We start from the raw sequence: 24,591 nt of genomic DNA, 5'->3' as shown, positions 1-24,591 counted from the left end.
TATTTACTTTTTAAAATTTTTGAAAAAAAATAAAAAGTCTAATCTAATTTTTCTAATTCCCTTTTGCCTTTACCTGTTTGCACTTGGCCAGCTTTTATACGTGATGCTTGATGCTTTTTAACTCTGGTCGTGCCTCAAGATTATCCAGCATGACTCTCTCTTCTCCAAATTTAGGTTGTGGCATCTCTGTAATGACTCTCTTTTCATCAATTCTGTAGCTATGTCTTCCCTCTATTTCAAAGTACAGATATGTCATCTGTGAACATTGAGCAGCATATGTAGGTCTCTCGTTTTTTCTTTCTTTTTCTTGCAGAACTAAATATTGATTTTCAGTTCATTTCAATAAGTGATTGGTTCCATTGGAACCGGACCATCGGTCAGAATTTGGGAACCGGTCCGGTTCCCGGTTCTTGGGTGGGACCGGACTGAACCGGAAACCGATCACCCCTATTCTGTTGAGCCGAGAGCTCGCGTGAGACTAATGTTTCCATCGTTTACATGGTAATCTTTGGTTCATTGAACTCGAGCTTTTAGTTCATATACGAATTGATAGTAAATTTACTTGAATCGAGGCAAGAGCTTCGAGTGTTTCGATAACATGTGGAGTCGGAAAGTTGGAGCTCGATCGAGGTGGAGTCGGAGTTTTCGGCTTTGATTGCTGCCTTCTGTTTGGGGAGGATTAGATCAACAGTACATCGTCCTATTCGCGGAAGAGTTTTGGCGGGGGCGGGTCGTGGGTTTAGCCTAAAAATCCTAATGCTGGCTTGCTCGGTATTCGAAAGCGTACCATCTTTCGTCATAATAGCTGATCTGTATGGACGGGCTCGGGTCTAAGGAGGACTCTATCTTGGACCCGTGCGGTGGTGCTTCGAGCCTTGTTGACTAGTGCGGATGGAGCGAGACGCCGCCTGCTCGCGGTCGAGTCTCTGCGGAGGGTCCCGGATCCGTCTTGCCCCACGCCGGAGCTCGGATTATTAGGGCTCAGCGGCTGCTTAACGTAGTCCCACCAGCATTTCATTTCGATCCGAGTTCGAATCATCGAATACTTGCCTTCTCTTGAAATGATTTTCTGGACACACGCGCACATATGATAGTGACCATTGACATTAGCTGCGCCACAGAAGAAGTCTCGCAATACTCGTGATTAAGGGGGAAACAATGATGGTGTAAGAAAGACATTTGCAAATTCCTCTCCTTTGCAAAACCACCATGACACATCGGAGTGAAGGGCATATTCTTTTTGTTGCTCTTTCTTTCTTTCTTTTGAGTGAATTGATGAATCTGATTCTCGATTCCTCGGTAAGTGCGATCCACGTGGTGTGGTGTGGTGGTCATCTCTAGAAAAAGGCCCCGAAAAGTGGTCGTAGCTCGTAGGCCAGCGAATGCTTTGTGGCTCGACAAAAGGAAAGAACGATATGATGATAGGCAAGGCTTCTATATAAAACTTCCAAGGAATTTATTGCTGACGCAAGTTGTGGCATTTTCATCAGCTGGATCAATAAACCCAGGAAAAATATTATATAGGGATAAAAGCAGTTAGTTGATTAGGGTATCCAGAGATTTTCGGCTCGAGAAATGGATGTCGCCGGTACAGGTTCCGTCGATTGCGTGCGGACTGAATTAGATCAGGGTCGCCTGCGTAGGCCAGATGCCTGGACTTAAACCATTCGCGGGGGATTTGTCGGGTGTTGTTCCACAGGACGCTGCGTGGCCGAACATGTACGGTCGTACCGAGGGATTATCAAATAGATGAAAACTTTGAAGAGCAAAGAGAGAAGAGGTTCCGCGCAAACGATCCTTCCACATGGCGGCCGTCGCCTGGGTCGGGCGACCTCGCCGGCCAGATCCGCCCTCACCGGCCGTTCGCCGGCCATCCTCGCGGTGAAGAAGATGAACAGTAACAGGGGCAAAACCGGAATAAAGAAATTTGAGTGAGGGCAATTTGGGAAGGGAAAAATATGCTTCAGCATTTGTGGAATGCTGAAAGCCCAAAGCTGGTCCGGACCAGTTTTGGGCTTTCGGCATTCCAACGGCATTCCAAATACCGACTTTCGGCTTTCCGGACTCGAAAAGCTGAACCAAACGGTTAAGCATTTTGGGAAGGGGCTTTCGAGGCCGAAAGCCCCTTCCCAAAGCTGAACCAAACGGGGCCAATGTATATGTGTCGTATTGGGTATGGATTAACTAAATTTGCATTATATGAAAATGGGTCAAAATGAGCTAAATGGGTTTATTTTGGATAATATCATTTTTGACCTGACCTAAATCCGACTGGACCGGACCCGATCCACCCATAGGTTTCCTTGTACACTTTTCCGAGGTTGACGAAAGAAATACCCAGCCGTAAACAATGGGAAGAAACCACTGCTCTAGCAATGATCCCATCTTTGAAAGATCGATTCACTTTAGCCGGCCAATCCACGAAGTCCTCCATATTCAGACTAATCAAGTAATTTTGTGGAAGGAAATAACATTTCTTAAAATATTGAGATAAATAATACCATAGATAAGAAAACAGAATAAAGTTGCAAATCTGGATTATTCTCCGGGCTTGGGTCACATGGGTGAGTCGATCCTAAAAAATAGAGAAGCCCATCTAATAGGGCTTGGTGCAAGAGGTTCGAAAGAGAATCAAGTCTAAAATTGTCGAACCGAGATGTGGCAGCTCACAGCAATGCTAGGGAGTCCAAAGACGTCGGTGGTGGCCTCAGGATGAGTCATGTTTGTTGTTTAATTGTTTGCCCACCCTCGTAAAATGGCTCCGCCAGATCTAGGGTTTAGTGGGTGGAAGAGTACCGTGAGTTGTATTGTGTTTGGTGCATGTTGCGCCCTTGGCGGCCTTTGAAAATCTAGAGGACCGAGCGCCGTCCACATATGTTCATCATACTTATAACCATATCAAGTCTCCAAGGTGAATAGTCCTTGATCCATAGAACAATGGAGGTAAGGAAAGTTAGAAAATGGTTATGCAATCTCGGGGAAAACCCTACAAATCGGCATCAGCTAACATCTAAATCCAAAGTTATGTACAGTTCAGCCTCGAATTCTCCAACGAATTTTGGTCTTAACCTTGAAAATTACACTCTGAATTCATTGCAGTCACGCCCGATCATTTTACAAACAACATGAAATCTTCCCTTTATGAAGATTTCGTCTTTTACATAAGTTGTGAAAATTGCAATAATAGGAGATGTGAACCTGGCAAGACCACCTTGTTCGTCTTCAATATCATTCACATGCCTAGGCCCATTGTATAATACTATGTGAAGGCCTCAATTCCATGTTCCAAGGGTCCAAGGGCCAAATGCTTCCCTAAATTGACATTTCAAATTAAGTGCTTGGAGCTTCCCCAAATTGACATAGACGAAATGTTTCGAAAAAAAATAAAATCGACCCTCATCATAATCAAGAGATATATGGCTTCTCTTAAGTTAGGGAAGGTAAGCCAACTAACTTTAGTGCTGCGAAAATAAATGATCGAGCATCACGATAAACAAAGCAAGAAAATAAATTGCATATTGATTTTACGTGATTTGGTTTGTTAGACCTATGCTCATGAAGGGAGCGTCACATGATATTACTATAGATTAAGCAATACGATGAGATTACAAACTAGTTCCACACTTGAGTCTCTTAAATACTTTAAGTGTTTCCTAGCCTCTAATCACAATAATAAATTACATATTCTTTTAACCCTCATAATTTCTTGCAAAACAAAAACTCAATTTTACAAAGAAATATGCAAAATCTTATCACAAGATTTAATCGATTTGACACACTTCAAATCTCTGAAGAAATTTTCCAATTGGGTGCAATTAACGTGTCGCTGATATACGTGCACACGGGCATCTCAAGCCCAAGACTTCTGCACATAAAACCAAACTTGCCCGTGAAGAATCCAAAATGGACATAATGATCTCATACTTCCATGTACGAGGCCTACACACACTTAATTTCATCTAGTGTTTCATCCAATTGGCGCAAATTCGAGACACATTCTAATAAATGTCAAACTAGCTAGACGTTTGATGCAAGTGACAATCACTTCTTTGGAAGCTAAACTTATAGCTACTATTCTATCACAACCTCTCATGGACTCCTCAACCACTAGAGACATCTTTCAAGTTCAAGTTGTGCTAGAACTTTGTGATAGCTGCGAACCTCAATAGAACACCAATTTCAACTGTACATTTAGCTACTCGACAAGACTTTTTAGACACAACATCCTCTACTATAAATAAAGCAAACTAGTGTTATATCTGCACCTATCAAACTTAGCAGGTACAACGACCGTTTGCTCTACAAACCATGCCTCACTACGAGCATCGTATGTGTTGATTATGGTGTTAACACCCAGTAACTCTAGAATCTCTTGTTGCAACTCCATCTTGATCTAAATACTATCTAAATTTGTAAAAACAATACCACAACTACTTCTACCTAGAAATAGTGGAGAATCGTCAAATGTAATTGTCCTAATGATGTAAGAAGAATTTAATTCCGGGCACTACAACTGTAATCTTGCTTCCCTTGTGCATAATCTAGAAAAATGCACTTAATTGCCCTATCATCGAGCTTACCATCACTCACTCGAAGGGATAATTGTCTAAAAAGTCCTAAATCTATTGTACGACAGCCAATTCAATCATAAATCTTTTGACAATTTTTAAATTGTGTCAATTTATTCTTAAGTCTTCTAAAGATTTGCCAATTTAGTCTTAAACCTATTATTTGGATAGTTAGTTAGAATGACTTTATTAGCAAATCGTCAAAAAATTTAGGACTAAATTGGCAAATCATAAAAAAATTTAGGACTAAATTAGCACAATTTAAAGATTTATGATTAAATTGGCAAATCATCAAAAAGTTTAAGATCAAATTGACGCAATTAAAAGACTTAGGACGAAATTGTCTGCCGTACAATAGGTTTAGAATTTTTTGGACAATTCTCTCCTCGCTCGAATATAAGACGCAACTAAATATTCTAAGAAAAGAATAATCAGTAACCTCGCCTTGATTACCTGAGTCAAATATCTGATCGCATTGTACGAAACCGGGTAAAAGGATGGTGGCTGAGGTAAGTTTCGGGAACAATGTATCGCCTTTTTAAAAGAGTACACTTTAGTGAAATGTTAGAGATCTTCTTGAGTGTCCAAATCTTGGTATCAAAGGTAATGGGGTTGGGATCTGTCAATCACTGCCGTACATACTACATAGGAGAAAATTTAGCATACAATTTGATTGCAACTGTCAGAACTAGTATTTTAGGAGTTATCATCCTCAATGAACATATAAGAGTTTGCTTTTGACCATGCACTTGTTTGAGCCCGCTCCGACTTTTGCACTAGTGAATTTGGACTTCGAATGTAACGTGTAATTCGTGACTATAGACAAGATTTGTAATGTTGGTCAAGTGTTGTTTGTAGTTCGATCTTAAGGTGGCCGTAATTTGGCTTGGTGGGTGATTATGATCGGACTCAAGGTCGGCCGGATTCGAAAATGACTCGAAATTAAGCTTTTAATGAGACTCTTATATGTGTTTCTGATACCAACCGAATAAATTACAATACACACACGCCTAATGTTCTCACCCCGTACGACCACTACTAAGTGACGGATTTTACTGCAATTGCAATAAAAGGAAGGTCCGCATACCTAACAATCAAATCCGATGAAATTTAAAGCAACGGAACCGCAGATGGTTCAGTGGGACGACAAAGTGCACTGCCCCTATCCTGGCAAATCATGAAAGAAAAGCCAACTCATACAAACAGACCAAGCTAGCCATCACCAATGCCACCATGGGCGACGCAAGGCTTCCGGAATCGGACTTCGGCGTGACGGAACCGGTTGTGGTCGGAGTGGTGGTGGGAGTGGTGGTGGGAGTGGTGGTGGTCGAAGGCGGCGACGTGGTGGTGGTGGCGGGGGAGCCCCCGGAGGTCGAGGGCGTGGTGGCCGGCGACGACCCGGCCTTCACGCTGACTGCGAGCTTCATGCCGCTGCTGCAATGGCCAGCCGCCCCGCAGATGAAGTAGTGGGTCCCGGCGGTCTTGAGGGGGATGGTTGTGGCGCCGCTGTTGTCGGTGTTGATGGCGTTCGCGGCGCTGCACGCGTCGTAGTCGCTCTTGCTCACTTCGTCCACGGAGTGGCCTCCTCCGTAGTTGAACACTGTCGGCAATGAATTTGCGACTAGAGAATTAAGCCACCACGGGAGAAAGAAAAGCATGTACTCCTATCTTGGCCGACCTTGATCATCATATTTTAGCAACAAGAAAGCAAAAAATCAGCACGTCTTAGGAAATTCTAGAGGACTAACCGAGGCTGTCACCGACCGAGAAGGTCTTGCCACTCGTCCAAGTGGTGTAGTCCATCCCCATCACCCATCCCGTCGTGTCGCCCACCGTGTAATCCGTCGCCAAACTTGGTGCCACAAGGCGCAACACTGCAGTTGCACAAAGCATCACAAGACCAGCTCTTGCCATCTTAGGTTTGTGTCTTCTGAGAAAGAGTGAGAGATAGTAATTGGTGAGTTTCAATGGAACACTGTCCGGGTTTTGATTTATATAAAGAGGGTGCGAGGGAAATGGGGCCGGAGTCGGTAATGTTTGGTCTACTTAATCTCATCATGTTGGCGCAGTTTTCGAAAGGAACTCCTCATTGATCCTCCTCACCTAATGCCCTCGGAAAAGAACAGATGGGTCTCATCTCTCTTTAGCCTCTCTTGTCAGCTTGTAATGATGGTGTCCCGTCCATTTCCATTGGCTAAAAAATCTACAGATGCCCATCATAATCCTGAGAATGCTCGCAAGCTTAAAATTAACCACACCACTGATTTTTCTTGAGACATAAGAACCAACCCATCCTCATTGCCATGAGAGCAATTTGACGCAGTGGTGAGCTCACCAGTTCAACCTAGTCATTGTGTTGTACGAGTTCTTAAGTTCTACTCCATGTAATTTTCAAGCTGAATGAACTTGGGAGCTTTTGTTTGTTTGAATTATTGCTATTATTGTTGGGAATGTTGTATCGAGTAAACTGGTGAGCTGTTGAACAGTTGGGAAAGGGAATCCTTCCATAAGAGGGATGATATGTCATTGGGGGACTGAGCAATACTATACTTTTCAATACGCTTTGTGGATGTTCTTACTATTAATGATCAAAATTAATGAAATCGACACAAATTGTGTCCTGGATATAGTAATGCGCGTTATAAAGAGAACTACCGATCCTAAAAGTAGACACGAATTCCTCATTCTTGCACGCAAACACCTTTGATAAGTCCTAATAACTGCCGTAGGAACATTCTTTAACATTTCCCGCATCCTAAAGTCTCGGGGAAACGGTCCTCATTGTCAACAGATTGAGCGGTTTAATCGAGATTTTCCCAGTTTATATCTTTGATTAGCGAGCTACAGTAACGACATGCTCAAGTTCAGGATGTTGCTTAAATTGTCATCAATTGCTTAAGGAATAATTAGGCGCTACGCTCCAATTAAGTTGGAAATTGAAAATCAAAACAAGTAGGTTAGTGGCGACAAGGGGATCAATCCTTCTCAGGAGGCATGATGAGAGAGACGCGCAAGATCTAATTGCTTCAGTTTGAAGCATCGAATTACACCATATTGACATCAGAGGTTAGACAAAATGGGGTAGACATTACTACCACATGTCAACAGCAGGATCATGTAGCTTGATGTGCTTCCACTTTTTTCACCAAACTACGATCAAAACCCTCCACCTAAAAAGGCGATAAAAGGTCGTCGTGGACATCGAGCTTCACCTGCAACAGGGCGATGCAAAGATTGAATCAGGACACGGAATTTTTGGGATGAAACGGGCAACACGCACATGCCAAAGCTCTGAGAAAGTGAGGACATAGTGATGATGGTCACTTTCGAATGGATCGGATGATGATGGGGGGAGGAGTGGGTGACGACTTAGGGTTTGGTGGAGCGCATAATTGTGGAGGGTCCAATTGATTTGGCCAACTGCTCACTCACTCTTTTACGTGGGAATCTGTGTCAAATACATTTGTACACACACCACCCTTTTGCTTTCTAGAAAGGGTTGTAATGTCCTACATTTTGATTTTAATAGAGAGGGAGAGAGAAAACTTTGCGGCTTTATACTTTTTCATGATTATCTTTTGCTCGGGGTGATCCTTATCGTGTACAGAACTTGAGTAGGAACAACAAAGGAGAGCTCATGTAGACCGATGTGAAGGAAAAAGGGGTAAACACGAGGGCCGACCCTCGCAGCCTCTGGCGAGGGCTGATAGGGGCTTGGCGATGCATGACCTCACCGGATTTAGTGAGATTGGGCCTTGCCCATGGGCCGCAAGGCTCCACCCTTGCTAGCCCAGCCGCTGGCGAGGTTGAGCCTCGCTAAAGGTCGCAAGGTTGACCCTCATGGCCTTTGATCTCGCGGCCTCTGGCAAGGGCCATCATTGCCGATGGTAGGGCCAGGCTTGACCCTCGCTAGCCTGGCCGTTGGCGAGGTCGACCTTGCCCAGTGATGATGAGGTCGACCTTGCCCGGGGCTAGGGTCGTCAGCAACCTCGCCCGGGGTGAGGGTCGTCAGCAACCTCGCTGGCCTCTATGAAAAAATAGAAAAAAAGGAAAATAATAATAAATTCATAAAATTTTTGGAAATTTATAAAAATTATCCACGTCGGCACCGGCAGTACTACGTCAACAATTACTGGTCAAACTGGCCGTATACACTAAATTGACAAATTATCAAAAGGTTTAGGACTAAATTGGCCAAATTAAAATATTTAGGACTGAATTGGTATAATTATAATAGGTTTGTGATTTTTTTTTGGTAATTTTGCTGCAATTCGCATCCTAAGAGACTAAAGATGGATAGTTCCACTCACCCATGGATAGCTCAGTTGGTTAGGGCGTACTTGGGATTGTGTGGTTAGGCGTACTGGTCCCAGGTTCGATTCCCCAGCTGAGCACTTGTGATTTAAGTGAGGGGCCATGGCGGTGGGTTGCTGTGCTAGTCTCCCCCGAGGAATAGTCGAGGTGCACGCAAGCTGGCCCGGACACCTCGGTTACCAAAAAAAAAAAAAAGATGGATAGTTCCTCCACGAATCATGAGACAAATTGTTGTTATTAATGTTCTTTGCCGTTGGTGGTTAAACATAGAGAGGACTTGTGGTGCATGGATGCGCTCGACATATCTGACTATGAACCATGCATCTACACCTATTATATATGTCTTGAGCAATAACTGAGCAACCTTGAATTGGTCGTTGACCTGCCATCAGATCCTGAGCCTCGTGAAGCAATTCTTTTTTCTTCCGACCAAACAAAACGCTCATTGTTTATAAACTTGGGAAGTCTATCACCGTCGATGAGATCACAAGTCGTTGCCCCTTTATTTGTTGGGATAATGACCTAAACAGTTTTTGAATTTTGACTCAATGTGAAATGTGATCCATGAACTTTTAATTTATTCAATGTAATCCAAGAACTTTAACTTAATGTTCAATGTGATCCCTGAACTTTTAATTTGTTTAATGTGGTCTGTGGACTTTTGATACATATTTAATGTAATCCTTGAACAATATGAAAATGTTCAATGTAGTCCCTGAACTTGAATTAATGGAAGGACTACATTGAATATTTTCATATAGTTCAGAGACCAAATCGAACATATACTAAAAGTTCATGGACGATATTAAATAAATTAAAAGTTCAGGAATCACATTGCACATTGGATTAAAGTTCAGGGACCACATTGAACAAACTAAAAGTTCATGGATCATATTGCACATTGAACCAAAATTCAATGACTATTTGTGTCATTTTCCCTTATTTGTTTATGCTAACTCTGTATGAAAGCATGCATTTCTCTAAGCAAGAAGAGAAACAATTCACGCGAGTTCTTACTTCGATTTTGAAGGGTTTGGTTTAGGAGGGCAAAAGTAACTAGCAAATTACGAACACGAGATCCGTAGTCAGCGGCGAGAGACATGGGCGAGTCACTCAACTTTCCCACAGCGGACCTAGTTTGAGCGTGGGAAATATGAAAAAGACTACCCGTTTCACGAAAAGGATCATCGTGTGCTCTCGACTTATGTGAACTCCATAGAAACGAGCTGTTAAATTTGGCGGGCCTCTCGTGATGCACATGATCTGATGAGTCATAGCCAAGTGCAAGCAAGTGTTGGATCCTTTAACAGCATGCAACTACCAAGAGCTGGTTAAAGGCATTAGATTAAGTTCAGGAGAAGAGAAAAAACAAGCATTTGAAATTTAACAGTATGTCAATACAGTCCCGGCTTAGTCAGACCAAACAAAGGAAAAGCACACGACAAACCATAAAGCTGACCCTTCATCCTGGTGTTAACTTCAATATCGGTTAGATCTTTCCCATTTACATTAACTATGCAGAGACTGTACCAGATTCAACTGGTAATGCATTCAAGAATAATATTCCTGAATTATGCAATATCTTCTTGATGCCGATGGTATACTGAAACAAGCTGAAAATCACACATTGACCAGTATATCAACCCAAGAGACAACTAAGCTAAGCATTAGGACAAAAGTAAACAGGAAATTCAAATGAACTAACTTTATTTGCGTATAATGATATGCGAGCCAGTCAAAATCAATGCCCCTGTTCATAGCTCTACAAGCTCCTCAGACTAGATGAGCACAACAACAGCAGGGAGGAATATGCTACTAAATGCCTCAGAACTAGCAGAGAGAATGAAGCGTGAAGCCACCGTAGGTCAAGTTAGGGCTTCGAATGAGTCTGAGCTTCTCATGAGTCGCTTGAGCTAACTGGCAGACTATTTGATGTCAGCTCGATTCTTTTCAGATTCGAGTTCAATTTGAGCAGATCGAGCACTCATTGAGCTCATAGCTGAATATACTAGACTCAGTTACCAAAAGAATAAAGTATGTTAGACTTCAAGTGGCTAGAGACCATGGCTGAGCAGATGATTTTTCCCATATTCTAATTGTAATTAAACATTTCTAAATACCACAAGTACGTAAGAACACCATTTCAAATGAAAAAGAAAATCTCGTTTCAGCTCAAGCTCAAACAAAAATTACCTTTGAGTTTGAGCTTGCTTGAGCTAAAAAAAATTAAACCGAATTGAGATCAAGCTTGCGTAGTAAAGTCTGTTGCTCGACTAGACATCTGCTAATGAATCAAGTCGACCTCAAGCGTGCTTGAGCTCATAAAACTTTTCATCAATTCACAGTCTAACTTTAAAAAAGGAAGAAAAGCTCAATCGAGCTCAAAATGAGTCTTGACCCCTCACACAATTCAAAAGGAGTTGAGCTGGAGTTGTAAACTGCCTTATCGGAATGCACTCGATAGATTCTCCAAGATCACCTTACACTGAAGCGTATTTGTATGAAAAAAAAGTAGCAACATAAGTGCAATATAATCGGATGGAAAGTCCAAATTAATCACAGAAACTTAAAATACTTGGGATCAGCATATAGGACTTGTAAAAGAGGGAAAATGGGAAGAGAAGAGACCTTACAGGCAGAGCATGATTCATCACACACACGTACCCTAATACAGAATGGAGGTGGGGAAGCCAAAAAAGGGGGAAATAAAAAATAGACTCAAAAAGAAATTTATTGGAGTTTGATATAGATTTTCTCAGTTGTCACCCATGCTAAAGAACTTATTCTAGTGAAGGATCGGCTTCCAAGAAGCAAACCACTGGTTAAGCAATAATTAATTCCTGTGGAACATCAAGACGAAGATCAAGGCCTTGTTCAGTTCAGATGGATCGATTCGCTAAGATAGGCTAACAAACAGAAATTAAGCTAACGAACCAAATGATACAGAACCAAGGTAGGACAGGCAAAAGAAAAATTCACCTCTATGGAAGCATAAGCTTCTTGTTTAAGATCACTTAAGAAAGAACATGAAAAGAAAACACAAGCTACCTAAATCACGTCTTAAGTGATACCAAATTCTGCTGATGGTGAAAAGGAATCAGATGGTTATCTCATTGGCATTCCCAACCTACATTATACAAACTCGCAGACACTAGCCAACAACTTGCAATTGATAGTTCCAATTGGAAAGGAAGGGAGCATAAATATTTAAGAACAAGGAAATAAATTAAACCTAATTCCACCGATAATGAAAAACATTCATTCGCAAATTTGAAAATGCAAAATAATAGCATTCAGCAACATATGAGAAGCATAATTAGCTACAGGAAAGTTCTTAATCCTTCACATTAAACTATGCTCTTCAAAACATTGGTCAAAATTTTGAGACAGACTTACACTTCTTGCCCAAAACCTCAAATAGGAAATATGAATAAAAAATACTTTCTAACCATGATAAACGTAGAGAAAATAATGAACTGCTACATGCAAGGAACAGCCGGACAGGCCCATTGCTACCTTGGAACCACAAAGAAGCAACCCAAATATGCAGAGAAAATGCCATTACTAAAAGCAAGACAGAATGCAAGACTGTACGATTGAAGGAAGCAAGAGGTACAATCTCCCACGAGGAGAAAAGTAAACAAAGCTCCTTAATCAGGATATTCATGGTCTAAATGTAACTTCCCTGTTCAAGTTCTAGCTTACCCTTTCACACAAAGCTCTTTAATGGGAAAGAATCAATTGCTGAATACTTACTCCATATCTAGTACATGAATCATGAAAATCCTAAAAAGAGGTAATAAGCTCTGGGCGCAGTTCAAGCAAAGAAATCTGTACAGACAATGACTAAGGAGTTAGTTATATGACATGCAAAGTTACTTATACATATACATGCTCTCCTTCAATGGAGATACAGATGGAGAATTACACCATCCACTATAAATGCTTCATTTAGCTTGGGAATGGATTCCAATGTTATGACGAAAGCGCACATTACAAAGTTACATATACCACTAAAAAAATGGACAGCTTTATAAAATGAAAACTGAGTGCCTGTGTTTAAGAAACCTCACTGACTATAACCAAAAACAGGAAGTGTCTCTGTGTTTCCAATTTTGGTTCTACTCAGCTTCATCCGCCTGCTCAGCATCAGGTATCAACTCGTCTGATGCAGCTTTGGACTGCAAGCTTTCTTTAGTTTGTAGCTTCAGAAATTGCTTACTTCGTGCCACTCTTAATGGTCTTCCCATAAAATCCTGAAGCAATGTTTCGGCCAAAATACATGTTAAAATATGCTGCTTATACCCATGTACAAATCAGCAGCTAACGAATCAAGTGTGTATCAACACAAACTACTCACCTTCCCCTGAAAGGTTGTCAAGGCTGCCTCAGCCTCTTTCTTGGATATGAAAGAAACAAATCCATATCCAGAAGACCTTCTTGGATTTTCATGAAATATTATTTCCGCAGAAGCAACCCTACCACTCCCCGAGCCGAAAAACTCCCTCAGGTCTTTCGCTCTAGCCTGATACGACAGATTAGCCACGAACAAGTTGAATGTTGCGACCGGTCTGGGTTGCGCAGGAGGAGGAGGTTTCTTCTTTCGCAGTTTCGCATAGTTGACTTTCAATACTCTACCCTCGAATTCCTACAAAATATTCATAAAAGAATTGAAATTTTAGCCCGGGATAAAACACTTCCATGGCGATACACTCAAATCACATCTAGCACCACCTGATTTCATCTTATGAGGGTTCAAGTGTAACTCAAGGGCAATAAGGAACTCAAGAGCCAGATATACACTCATCAAATACATTAACGCTGCATACAGGTTCAACTTCCACACGATCAGTAGTCAAATTAACTTCAAATTACTTTTACACACTACCATAAAACATCAGGCGACAAAACCATTACTAAAGAAGGAAAATTCGACACCCAATCACTATAACAGGTGGATAAACAAGAGAAAGCGGGAGAGACATGCTTACGGACGATTCGAGACTGTTGAGAGCAGCGAGAGCCTCCTCAGCTGAACCCATCTCCACGAAAGCTAGACCCCTGTTCATCGTCTTACTATGCATCGACAGCTGAAACGCAACCACAATACGCACAACCCATCAACACCCGGCGAATTTCTCTTTCCGTGCAACCAGAGCATCAGACGCAAACGACAAGGAGCAACGGAGCGCGCACGAACCTCGACTTCGACGACCGTCCCGTGCTTCTCGAACAGAGACCGAACATCCTCGGCAGTACAAGCCCAGGGAATGTTCTGGGCAATCAATCTGGTCCTCGAGAACTCTTCTTCCTCCTCCTCTTCTTTGCCTACTGGGGCGGCACCCTCGTCATTTGCGGGCAACTGGGTTTCGACAAGAAGAGCCGAAGTCGCCGAAGAAGAAGCGCAATGGCAATGGTAAAGGGGCGAAGGCCTTATCGGCTTAGATTTGAGAGAGCGGCGCAGAGGAGAAGGGAGCGGGGACTTCGGTAGGGGAAGCGACAGGAAGGGTTGAGGGTGTAGTGGGTGAGCGGGAGCGGAAGGGAAGACGTCGGAGGAGAACGGCGAGGTCGAGGGGAAGCACTGAGGGTGGCGAAGCAGGGAAGCCATCGGCGGTGTCAAGGGTGGTCGCGACCTGCGAGCTGCGCAAATTCCTGAAACATCGGTTTGGATAAGGGAGGGAGAGATGGAAATATCGCGATTGAAGAAGAAGGTTTAAGCCCATGAGACGGCGTCGTTTTTCCTCGACTGTGATTTTATCCGAGAAGAAAAATTCCATACAGGGATATGTAGCGGACCCATTTTCTCAAATAAAGATCTAGACTGAACTTTGTTTTAAATAAAGAGTTGAAGTTAGGGGTGATCGGTTTCCAGTCCGGTTCGGTTCCATATTGGAATCGAGAACCGTACCGGGTGGACGGGTTCCTAAAATTGAGAATTGGGGACCGGATCGATTGGTCCTAGTACCGGGAACCGGATCGAATCGGTGGTTCGATCCGGTTCGATCTGGTCCACTTAGGGTTTAGTTCACATTTTGTTAATTTTTGTCAATGAATTCTTATCAATGAAGTTCACTTAGGATTTAGTTCACATTTTACTAATTTTTTTGAAAAAAAAGTATATGTAATTGGTCCAGTCTGGTCGGTCTAGTTTGGTCCGATTCCACTTTTAAAAACCGGAAATCAAACCGATACTTCCTGGAATCGAACCAAATCGATTTAATTTGGTCAGGGCGGTTCCCGGTTTGCAACCCCTACTTGAAGTGGCCAAGTTGATCTATGGTTGTATCTCGACCAAAAAAATAAGTTATGGTTGTATCTGTGATAAAAAGTTCATCAGATGTCCTTGAATCTTTTCGATTTATTCTTAGACTATATATTTATCTATTCAAGTAAGGGCCCGTTTGGCAATTTGCCAAACAGTAAAAATTTCTGTTCTTTTGTTCCCAAAATCAGTTTAGGAATAGAAATTCGTTTGTTAAAATTTTTGTGCTCGGGCACAAATTTGAAAAAAATTGTTTCCAAAATCAGTTTTGGAACAAAATCAAGAAAGCAAAAAAAGTAGCTTCTTGATTCTGGAACAATTTTTTCATTTCTAATTCTTGGTTTTCTTTTTTTTTCTTGATTTGTTGTTCTTCTTCTTCCCGGCCTGCCGCCGGCCGCTGATCGCTGCCACCAGCCATCTCCCACAGGCCAGGGCCAATGAGGGCGGCTCGCGGCCGCGATGGCGAGGCCTCGCCCAACCATGGCAAGGCCGACCTCGCCATTGCCACCCACAGGCGACGGCGAGGGCCGTGACGCACTCGCTGGCCCTGGCCTGTGCCGTCGACCAGCCATGGCCAAGGAAGGGAGGGAAAAAAAAGAAAAAAAAGGAAAAAAAAAAAGAAAAAAATATTAAAAAATTCAAAATATTATTAATAAAAAGAAATTTTGTGTAGTTACCAAACGCATTTCTGTTCTGTTTCTATTCTAAGAATAGAAATTTTGGGCAGTTACCAAACATCTTTAAATGCTTAGAAATTGTTTTCGAGCACAGAATAAAAAAAAATCATTTCTGAGCAGAATTTGTTCCCGGGCATAGAATTGTTGCCATGTGCAGCCTAAGTGGCTGGGTGCCCAACGCTCTTACCTCGTATCCCGGTACGTGCTGGCGTGAGCACGAAGCGATGGGTCAAGGTTGCAAATGAGACATTGCAGTGATCGAAAAAGTTCGGAAACCTCCGAAGGCTTTATTTCTCTTTAGAAGTGTCCTTTGTTGGTTTTGAAACGATACAGATCTCCATCGACATCGTTACGACATGTTTTGACTTGATCGGCCCAGGGATGTGAATCGAAAAGGAGAGTTGGTTGTTGCCCGATTGAATGTTGTTTGGTCCGGTTTGGAAAACATTGCCTGTGCGCCCTAATTCTAAGCCATTAGGCCGAGTGTCAATTCAATCAACTGTTAAGAGAATAATTACTATATCATATGAACTCTTTTATATCTAGGGTTAATACCACAAAAAATACAAAACTAATATATTTGTGACAAATTTACCCAAAATTAACTTTTAGGTCATCAAAAATTCCAAACGGATACACTTGTGACATATTTACCTTATATTAGCTTTCATCAAAATTTATTGTGAAATTACTCAACTAACATATTAAGTCTATATGGAAATCCATATCGGTTTGGGGTAAATTTGTCATAGGTATACCAGTTTGAAGTTTTGGGTAAATTTGTCACAGGTGTATTGGTTTGGAGTTTTTTGTGATAATAAATCTTATATTTATAAAGTGCACTTTCAGACTTATATTCTATTAATAATTTAAAATATTAAAATTAGTGCCTAGAATGATTTCACCTGAGACTTAGGCCCGTTTGGCAACTTGCCAAATAGTAAAAATTTCTGTTCTTTTGTTTTCGGAATCAGTTTGGGAACAAAAATCCGTTTGTTAAATTTTTTGTGCCCGAGCACAATTTTGCAAAAAATTGCTCCTAAAATCAGTTTTGGAACAGAATCAAGAAGCAAAAAAAAGTAACCTCTTAATTCTGGAACAATTTTTCCATTTCTGATTCTTCTTGATTTTCTTCTTTTTTTTGGCTTGTTTGTTGTTGTTCGGCCTGCCGCCCACCATTTGCCGGCCGCTAGCGACCAACCACAAGCCAGGTCGGCGAGGGCGTCGCGGCCCTCACCGGTGGCTGGCGAGGGCGGTTCGTGGTCGCGACGGTGGGGCCTCGCCCAGCCAAGGCAAGGCCGACCTCGCCGTCGCGACCAGCGAGGGCGGCAGCGAGGGTCGCGACGCCCTCGCCAGCCCTAGCCTGTGGCCAGTCACTGGCGCCGGCGACCGGCCATGGCCAAGGAAAGGAAGGGCAGGGAAAGAAAGAAAAAAAAAAGAAAAAAAAGAAAAATTCAAAAATTCAAAATATTATTAATAAAATGAAATTTTGTGTAGTTACCAAACGCATTTCTATTCTTTTTCTATTCTAAGAATAGAAATTTTGAGTAGTTATCAAATGCCTTCAAATGTTTATAAAATTGTTTCCAGGCACGGAATAAAAAAAAATCATTTCTGAGCAGAATCTGTTCCCGGGTATAGAATGGTTGCCATACGTAGCCTTAGGGTGCGTTTGGTAACCATTTTGTTTTCGGAAACAATTTTTGCTCAAAAATGATTTTTTTTTATTTTATTCCCGAAAACAATTTCTAAGCATTTGGTAACGGCCCAAAATTTTCATTTCTGGAATAGAAAAAGAACAGAAATGTGTTTGGTAACTGCACAAATTTTATTTTTATTAATAATAATTTTAAATATTTTAATATTTCTTTCTTGTTCTTTTCTTTTCTTTTTTTCTTCCTCTCCTTATTGGCCATGGCCGGCGAGGGCGTCGCGGCCCTCGCCGGCCTTTTCCAGCTCTCGCCTGAGCCGGCAAGGGCCGTAGTCGAGGCTTGCGGCCTGGGTGAGAGCTGCTCTCGCCGGATCTGGCGAGGGCTAGACCCTCGCTGCCGCCCTCACCAGATCCGGCGAGGGTGGCCCTCGCCCAGGTCATGAGGGTCCAGGCCTTGCCCTCGCTTGTGGCCGGCGAGGGCGTCGTAGCCCTCGCCGGCCTTGGCCTATGGCATGTTGCTGGCCACCGGCCAGGAAAGAAGAAAAAGAAAAAAAAAATCTCTTCTATTTTTTATTCTGTTCCAAAACTGATTCTGGGAATAAATTTATATCCGGGAACAAAAAATTTACCAAATGAATTTTTATTCTTTTTTTATTCCCGGGAACAAAAGAATAAAATCAGTCACTATTTGATAAGTTACCAAACACATCCTTATTATACTTGTTCTTCTGCATTACATAATTAGAAGAACATAAAGTTACATTAGGGGAAGAGTTTCCAACATGGCATAGAGAATGACCCTTTTCGATTCCAACTTTCCTCATATTAATCCCCATATCTTGGTGGTAATGAGGCAAAAAGGATGTCTGCTTGATCCATCTTTTGAAAGAGATCATATCATATGCTAGAAATCCTAAGCCCATACATGCCCATTTCGCACTTTAAAAAGTTAGATTAGCGAAATGGGTTATGGTGTTAATTCTAAAAAAAAAATGCGGTGTAAAGTGTAATTTTGCCCCCATCTTCAATTTCCTAGTTTCCTTTAAATAGAAATGAGTGTTCGTTCTCATACGTGATTGAACACTACACATTTCGAGACTCACTCAGCTTCGGATATTTCAAAATTCCATTGACTAGTTAACTTTAAAATAGCTCTAATCTTCTATTAGATCATTGTTCTTGATAGTATCAGAGGATGTCATTGCAAAAATAAGGAATGGTTACCGAGTAGAAAGGAATGATTACTAGTTGAGAAACGAACAAATGGTCGAGAAATTCGAGATGCGAAATCACCAATCTAAGGAGATTTAGGCAGATCTCCAACAAACCCTATTCCTCTTTCTTTTTTTCTTCTTCTTCTCGAGTAGATGCTTATTTTCTACTTGTGTAATGTTGAGGTTTTGGTAAACTAGTGGCTGCTGTTTAGTGTGCGGTAGAAAGTGAAGAGGAAGAGTGGGTGAAAAAAATATAGAGCTTTGGTGGAAGATCAGTTTCGCTTTGAAAGGTATTTACCACCTTACGCATGATGTCGGACATCACGAGTGCTAATCACACATCCTAAACCTGCCTTTCAGGAGATTAAATCATCATTATCGTTGTATCTCGATTGGGACGTGGGAGCAGAAAAGAATGACTCCTCCAACACCTACCAGCAGTAATATCCACTAAGAAAATCGAAAAGATCAAAGAAGAAAGGTCGCTCTCGTCAATGAAGTGCCCACTGTATCAAAGGGAATGAATATAAGCTGCTCTATTCTCTATTCAAATTTGTTTTAATTATGCAATTCAGAATATGAATTGCCTTTCCTTTAATTTGCGTTATTTGCATACTCTTTCCGAGTGACTGCTCAGATTTTAGTTGGTGCAATGCCCTCGAGAGGGTTCATCCATCACCTTTATGAGGCGACGTGTCGTCATTCACCAAAGCTATGGTCGTTCTCGCGCTTCCTTAGTTCGGTTTCATTTCTTCTCTTGAGCAAGAGGTTACATATGCTAACACTGGTCCACGAGTCGATAAAAACCTCTCGAGACACGCGAGTCGCTTCGACATTTGCGCGCCGAGCGAGATCGACGCATGCGCGTGCCCGAGAAGTCGAACCCCGAATGTTGCCAAATGGAAAATGCAGCTGTTCCTTCACTCAACCTTTGCATAACATGAGAAGAAACCTACATTCCTCTTCAATCCAACCATTACTTTCCAGAGGCCTCTTCTCTCTCTCTCTCTTTCTTTCAATAGTTTTGTAGGCTGAGTAACATCTTCACTTAACCTTGAAAGAGACATTTGTTCCTTTGATTTTTCATGTTTTCTTGTCTTCCAATTCAAACAAAACACAATTCCATCCACACTTTCACACCCTCCTCAACATTCGCACCCTCCATCTCCTCCTTGGTGGGACTTGTTCCTCCTTCCATGGCAATAAGAAACAGGAAGCTCTTCCCGGCTGTCGGCACCACCAACGAGACAATCGACTGTCCTGACTTCTGTGACCCAACATGCCCCTACAACTGCCCCGACTTCTTCTTCTTCCCCCCGCCTTCGCCGCCGCCGCGGCCTCTGCCGCTCTCGGCCTCTAATCACCCCGGCCAAGACAACCGCATCCCTCCATCTTTGATCATCATAGTTGCATTGCTCTCGGCGTTTTTCCTTCTTGTTGGCCTCATCATAGCAAGGTCCTCTTCCTGGTGGCCGTCGAGGAGTAATCAACCAAACCCTGCAGCCGCGGCAGATGGCGGCGATGAGGAAGATTTCCTTGACGAGAACCGCGTCGACCACCCCATATGGTTCATCGCCACCATGGGCCTGCAGCAGTCGATCATAAACGCGATAACGGTTTGCAAGTACAGGAAAGGCGAGGGCTTGATAGAAGGCAGTGAATGCTCTGTGTGCTTGAATGAGTTCCAAGAAGGCGAAACTTTGAGGCTGTTGCCCAAGTGCAGCCACGCTTTCCATATTCACTGCATTGATACCTGGTTGAGGTCTCACACGAATTGCCCTCTCTGCCGCGCCAGCATCATCTCCGGCACAGCGAATCTCAATCCCGCCGGGCCAACTTTGGAGATGATGGGACTCAATCAAGATGCCCGGATAGAGAATTCTGCACAGAATGTGGAGTTGGGAGACAGCCATGACAGATACGGTGCTCCTGAAACCAGGACAGAAACAGAGGATGAAGATGACGTAGCAGGTGCTGACGGTCAAGTGATCTTGAAGGTCGGTGCAGAATTCAACAGAGACCCTGCTAATGATCAAGAAGCAGTAAAAGGGTCAGCTTCCACGGATTCTTTAGGCACTCTTTCACCCTTCTTTGTCCTGAGGAAGTCTCGCAGCGTGAAAGATCAAGGTACGCAAGTGACGGTTGATGAAGATCAGAAGGTGTTTGATGGTAGAATGGGCGGTTCTTCAATTGAGCAGTTTCTGAACAATCCAAGTTCGGTGAACATCACGAGATCACATTCGTGCAGCGAAGGGTTCTTCCTATCAAGACACAGTCGGAGCGGCTGTGATTCAGCTCTGCCATCATGACACCCCCGCAAGAAATTTTCTGCTAGGGGAGGGCCCAAATGGCTCGTACGGCCGAAATCTAGAAGCAGAGTTGCAAGGGGAAAGCGTCGACTGTGATGATCATAGAGTCATCTTGAAGGTAACTTCAAGCGCACAATAAGTAACATCAAAGCGCATAGTCGAACTCTGTTTCTCTCTTCATTCCTAGAATACATGTAGATTGTATCTGGCACCATGCGTCCAAAGTAATGAAGTGATTTTCTTGACAAAAAACTCCTACGGGAGTGATTAATGGCGATTCTGCGAAAGATCATCGCCCTGTAACCCTGCTGGTTTTGAGATGGAAGGTCCTTGAAGCCAAGGGTGGAATTAGCCCCAAGAGAAAGAATTGTACATAGAGTCGAGCAATGTGAACTTGTGTTCTTTAATAAAACCCGATGTCTGTTTCATAGATTCTCAAAACGTGATTGGCTTTATTTAATAGAGCGAGTCTACGCAATACATTGTGAAAGACGTCCTATTTGAGGTAACAGGTTCGAGTCGTTTATGTGAATAAATCGTAGGGCCGATTTATGCCTCGAGTATTTTTCTACATCGTGAACCGTACCTGATGACAGAATCATATACCTACCGGTGGGTCGAGTAGTTTGGCTTAAACCGGATATTCAATAACATGTGTAGGATCCTTAGGGTAGCGTCCTGACGAAGTAGCTACACTGAATATTTTGTCTCGTCACGAATTGCGATGACGGAATTGGAGCAACGCGGAAGAACTGAGCAGTTTGTCTCGAACTAGATAATCAGTAATGCCTGTGTGTGTGTGTGTGTGTGTGTGTGTGTGTGTGTGTGATCCTTATGGTGTATAGCCCAAACGAAGTAGTTGCACTGGTCGCCCCTCACCACCTTTTATCACAATAAAAATACCGATTTTGGAGGCATTAATTCATTGTAAATTTCGTTATATCAGACGCATGTAATTTCGTACGCAAAGAAGAACAACATCATTTATTAACTAAGATGGTAATTCACGATATGCTCAATGTCCATTTCCAACGAGTATGTCCTTGCTATGATGATTTCTGAACTTGGTGTTCAATATGATTGAAATATCTTTGTTTTAAAAAATAGGAAAAAAGAAACATAAGGTCATGTCAGTTTCAAATTACTAGTATTAGTGTCATCTCATATTCAAATTGAATCAATAAGAAACGGCATGTGGACACAAGAGCTACATGGTCTAATTTTTAAGGTAGAACCAGGAACATACTTGGCCCTTCCCAATTCTCGGATAGTTGAATCGACAACAAAACCGACGGGTTCTAATTGGTCAATTCAATAGATAGTTCTAGGTATAACCTTGCAACGTGGATTCAATACTCCCCCTCGAATGTAAGTCGATTCCTACACGTCCCGTGCGGGTCGGGGTCCCGGCGGCCATTGCCCATGCCTAGCCCACCCCTAAATGGCCGGCCACCCAACGTGTGCCGAGAAGATGGGCAAAGGGGGATAGACTCACAATTTCGATGAAATTGGGGTATTGGCCCAGGTTATTTGGGCTGATTAATCTGCCTTCAGTGTTGAACTGCTAGACACAGTTGGCCCAGTTGACTGAAATCTGATCACAGTGACTTATCTTCTGGCCTGAAGGGACTTTATGATCATCGTTCCACATTCACGCACCAAATTTCCATGTCTCTTGAGCTTGATGTTGAACTATTAAAGATCGTAATGTACTCACTTATCAATTCAGATTGGATGGGCATGGGATGGGGCAGCAACGTAACCCCTATACCCAGCGCGAGGCAGGGCAAGGCAATCGCCATGAGCCAATAGTGGCCTGCGGTGCCCCACCCTAAAGACGTAGCCTTAATTGAACTACGAATCGATCTCACTTCTGAATTTTATACAGTTGGGTATGCTCCAACCTTCGCAAGTTAGTCGAATGTGGGACAAGGTGAAGAAGAGCACATGTAAAAACAATCGTCCCATGTTATTTACTTGGGAAACTTTCCAAGCTTGTGTCTTTTATAGAAGTAAGACCAGTGACTCGTGAGTGAGAATATCCCAATAGCTTTGCCCTCCGTTGGTTGAGTAATGAAGATTATGAGCTAATCTATCGTTTAGAAGACATATGGCTCTCCTCTATTTTCTTTAGCCAAACACTTACGTGTTTCCAATTCCAAATATAAGTTGTATTAAGTTAAGCATTCCCAATCAAGAGGGCCATCAATTTCATGTTGTTTACACCGTGCAAACTTCTACTGCATTATATTGTAGTCATAAGGTGGGCGCTCGGTGAACAACAAGTTTACAGATCACATTGCATTAGTCCAAGACAATCCTACTAGGAAATTGTTGGACTTGGTTAATAAATTTTGTGGGGGCACCTATGAGGTTCGACCCGATCCGACTGAATGAAGACACATAGCTCATTGACTAAGATGTTTGTTTCTGATTTGGAGTATGGATTAGTGATGGAATTTGAGGAGATATAAAGCTATATCTCATCTCAAATTCCTTCCTAACATCCTCAACAATCTTGTATTTTACTCGCTATCTTACTTGTTGGGAATGCTATTAAAGATAGATATTCGTATCAAGTTCTTGCACAAGTGAGTGCGCGACGAAAAGCCATCCTAGAGTGTCATTTTCACCGTTTCTATGGAAAAACACAAGACTCTTAGGTTGTGATATGTGGGTGTAGTTCATTTATGTGATTATACTCTGACCATGAGGAGATTGTTAATCAACCGTGTTCGTGAATCTATAGGGTTCGTGCTAAATCAACTTGTGAAATTTGCTCAAAGTTGAGGTAGGCACACCATGAACTCATTTTTACTTATGAATGTGAACGTTATATATGCGCTACCATAGAATAAATATGCTATGTATAAATTGTTATACACCATTGAAATCCATAAATACTTTTTTTTCCTATGTAATTCCAAGTTTGAAAAGGCTGAAATATCTATGAAGCAGCATGTCCAAACCAATAATCCTTTCCCAAGCACAAATTCCTAATGTCCTTGTAGTGACACAAAGAGATAGTTTGAGTAGCATCCCGCGATAATTACAATCAAAGTTTCAATAAATGACAAAAGGAAAAAACCAACCGAAACGCCTTTTCTTTTACCAATTAACATCCAATTCAAAGACCCCAGCTCAAATTAAATTTTCCTATTCGTCGAGCAATGTTCCAGTCAAGAAAGTGGAGAAGCCCTTTATGCACATCCAAATCAAGATTATAGTATTCTTGGAATGTGGGGGCACCAGGTTTTGGATTAAGGTGGCACCAAACGGTTGCCTCCCAGGGAATGGAAAAGGAAGAAAGCTTTTAGGTTTCTGCCTTTTTTTCCTGGAAAAGCGGCCACCATGGGTAAAAGAGAAAGAGCTTTTCCAGAGTCATCTTATTCGGTTTCTCGTATCCAGGAAGATGAAAAGGAGTTGGAAAAAGCGATCCCGCTTTGATATATATGAATAATCTGATATAAACGACAACTCTCTGGACCACACTATGGGGTAGCTAGCAGATGGACAGCTTTTCTAGAATCATCTTATACGCTTTCTCGCACTGAGGAAGATGAAAAGCAATTGAATGAGTGATCGATCCCGCTTGA

At 42.3% G+C, this 24,591-nt stretch overlaps 2 protein-coding genes and 1 pseudogene across 2 annotated transcripts; 1 reads left to right on the top strand and 2 right to left on the bottom strand.

The window, feature by feature from the left end:
* Positions 1 to 5,510: 5,510 nt before the first annotated feature.
* On the bottom strand, positions 5,511 to 6,544 carry LOC115676481 (blue copper protein-like). The gene is made up of 2 exons (XM_030599423.2): positions 6,317 to 6,544; positions 5,511 to 6,168 (listed from the first exon to the last, which is right to left on the bottom strand). Exons 1-2 carry the CDS (start codon positions 6,480 to 6,482, stop codon positions 5,744 to 5,746), a joined length of 591 nt encoding a protein of 196 aa, XP_030455283.1. The 5' UTR covers positions 6,483 to 6,544; the 3' UTR covers positions 5,511 to 5,743.
* A 6,243-nt stretch (positions 6,545 to 12,787) lies between these two features.
* LOC115676482 (29 kDa ribonucleoprotein A, chloroplastic) lies at positions 12,788 to 14,568 on the bottom strand. The gene is made up of 4 exons (XM_030599424.2): positions 14,083 to 14,568; positions 13,874 to 13,972; positions 13,243 to 13,530; positions 12,788 to 13,138 (listed from the first exon to the last, which is right to left on the bottom strand). Exons 1-4 carry the CDS (start codon positions 14,488 to 14,490, stop codon positions 13,004 to 13,006), a joined length of 930 nt encoding a protein of 309 aa, XP_030455284.1. The 5' UTR covers positions 14,491 to 14,568; the 3' UTR covers positions 12,788 to 13,003.
* A 4,715-nt stretch (positions 14,569 to 19,283) lies between these two features.
* Positions 19,284 to 21,009, top strand: LOC115676514 (RING-H2 finger protein ATL54-like; annotated as a pseudogene).
* The last annotated feature ends 3,582 nt before the right edge of the window (positions 21,010 to 24,591 follow it).

This window comes from Syzygium oleosum, unplaced genomic scaffold, assembly GCF_021117445.2.
Source record: "Syzygium oleosum isolate NSW1041296 unplaced genomic scaffold, Sole_v2.1 Sole_v2.05, whole genome shotgun sequence".
NCBI lineage: Eukaryota > Viridiplantae > Streptophyta > Magnoliopsida > Myrtales > Myrtaceae > Syzygium > Syzygium oleosum.
This window is presented reverse-complemented; position numbering and strand designations above follow the sequence as displayed.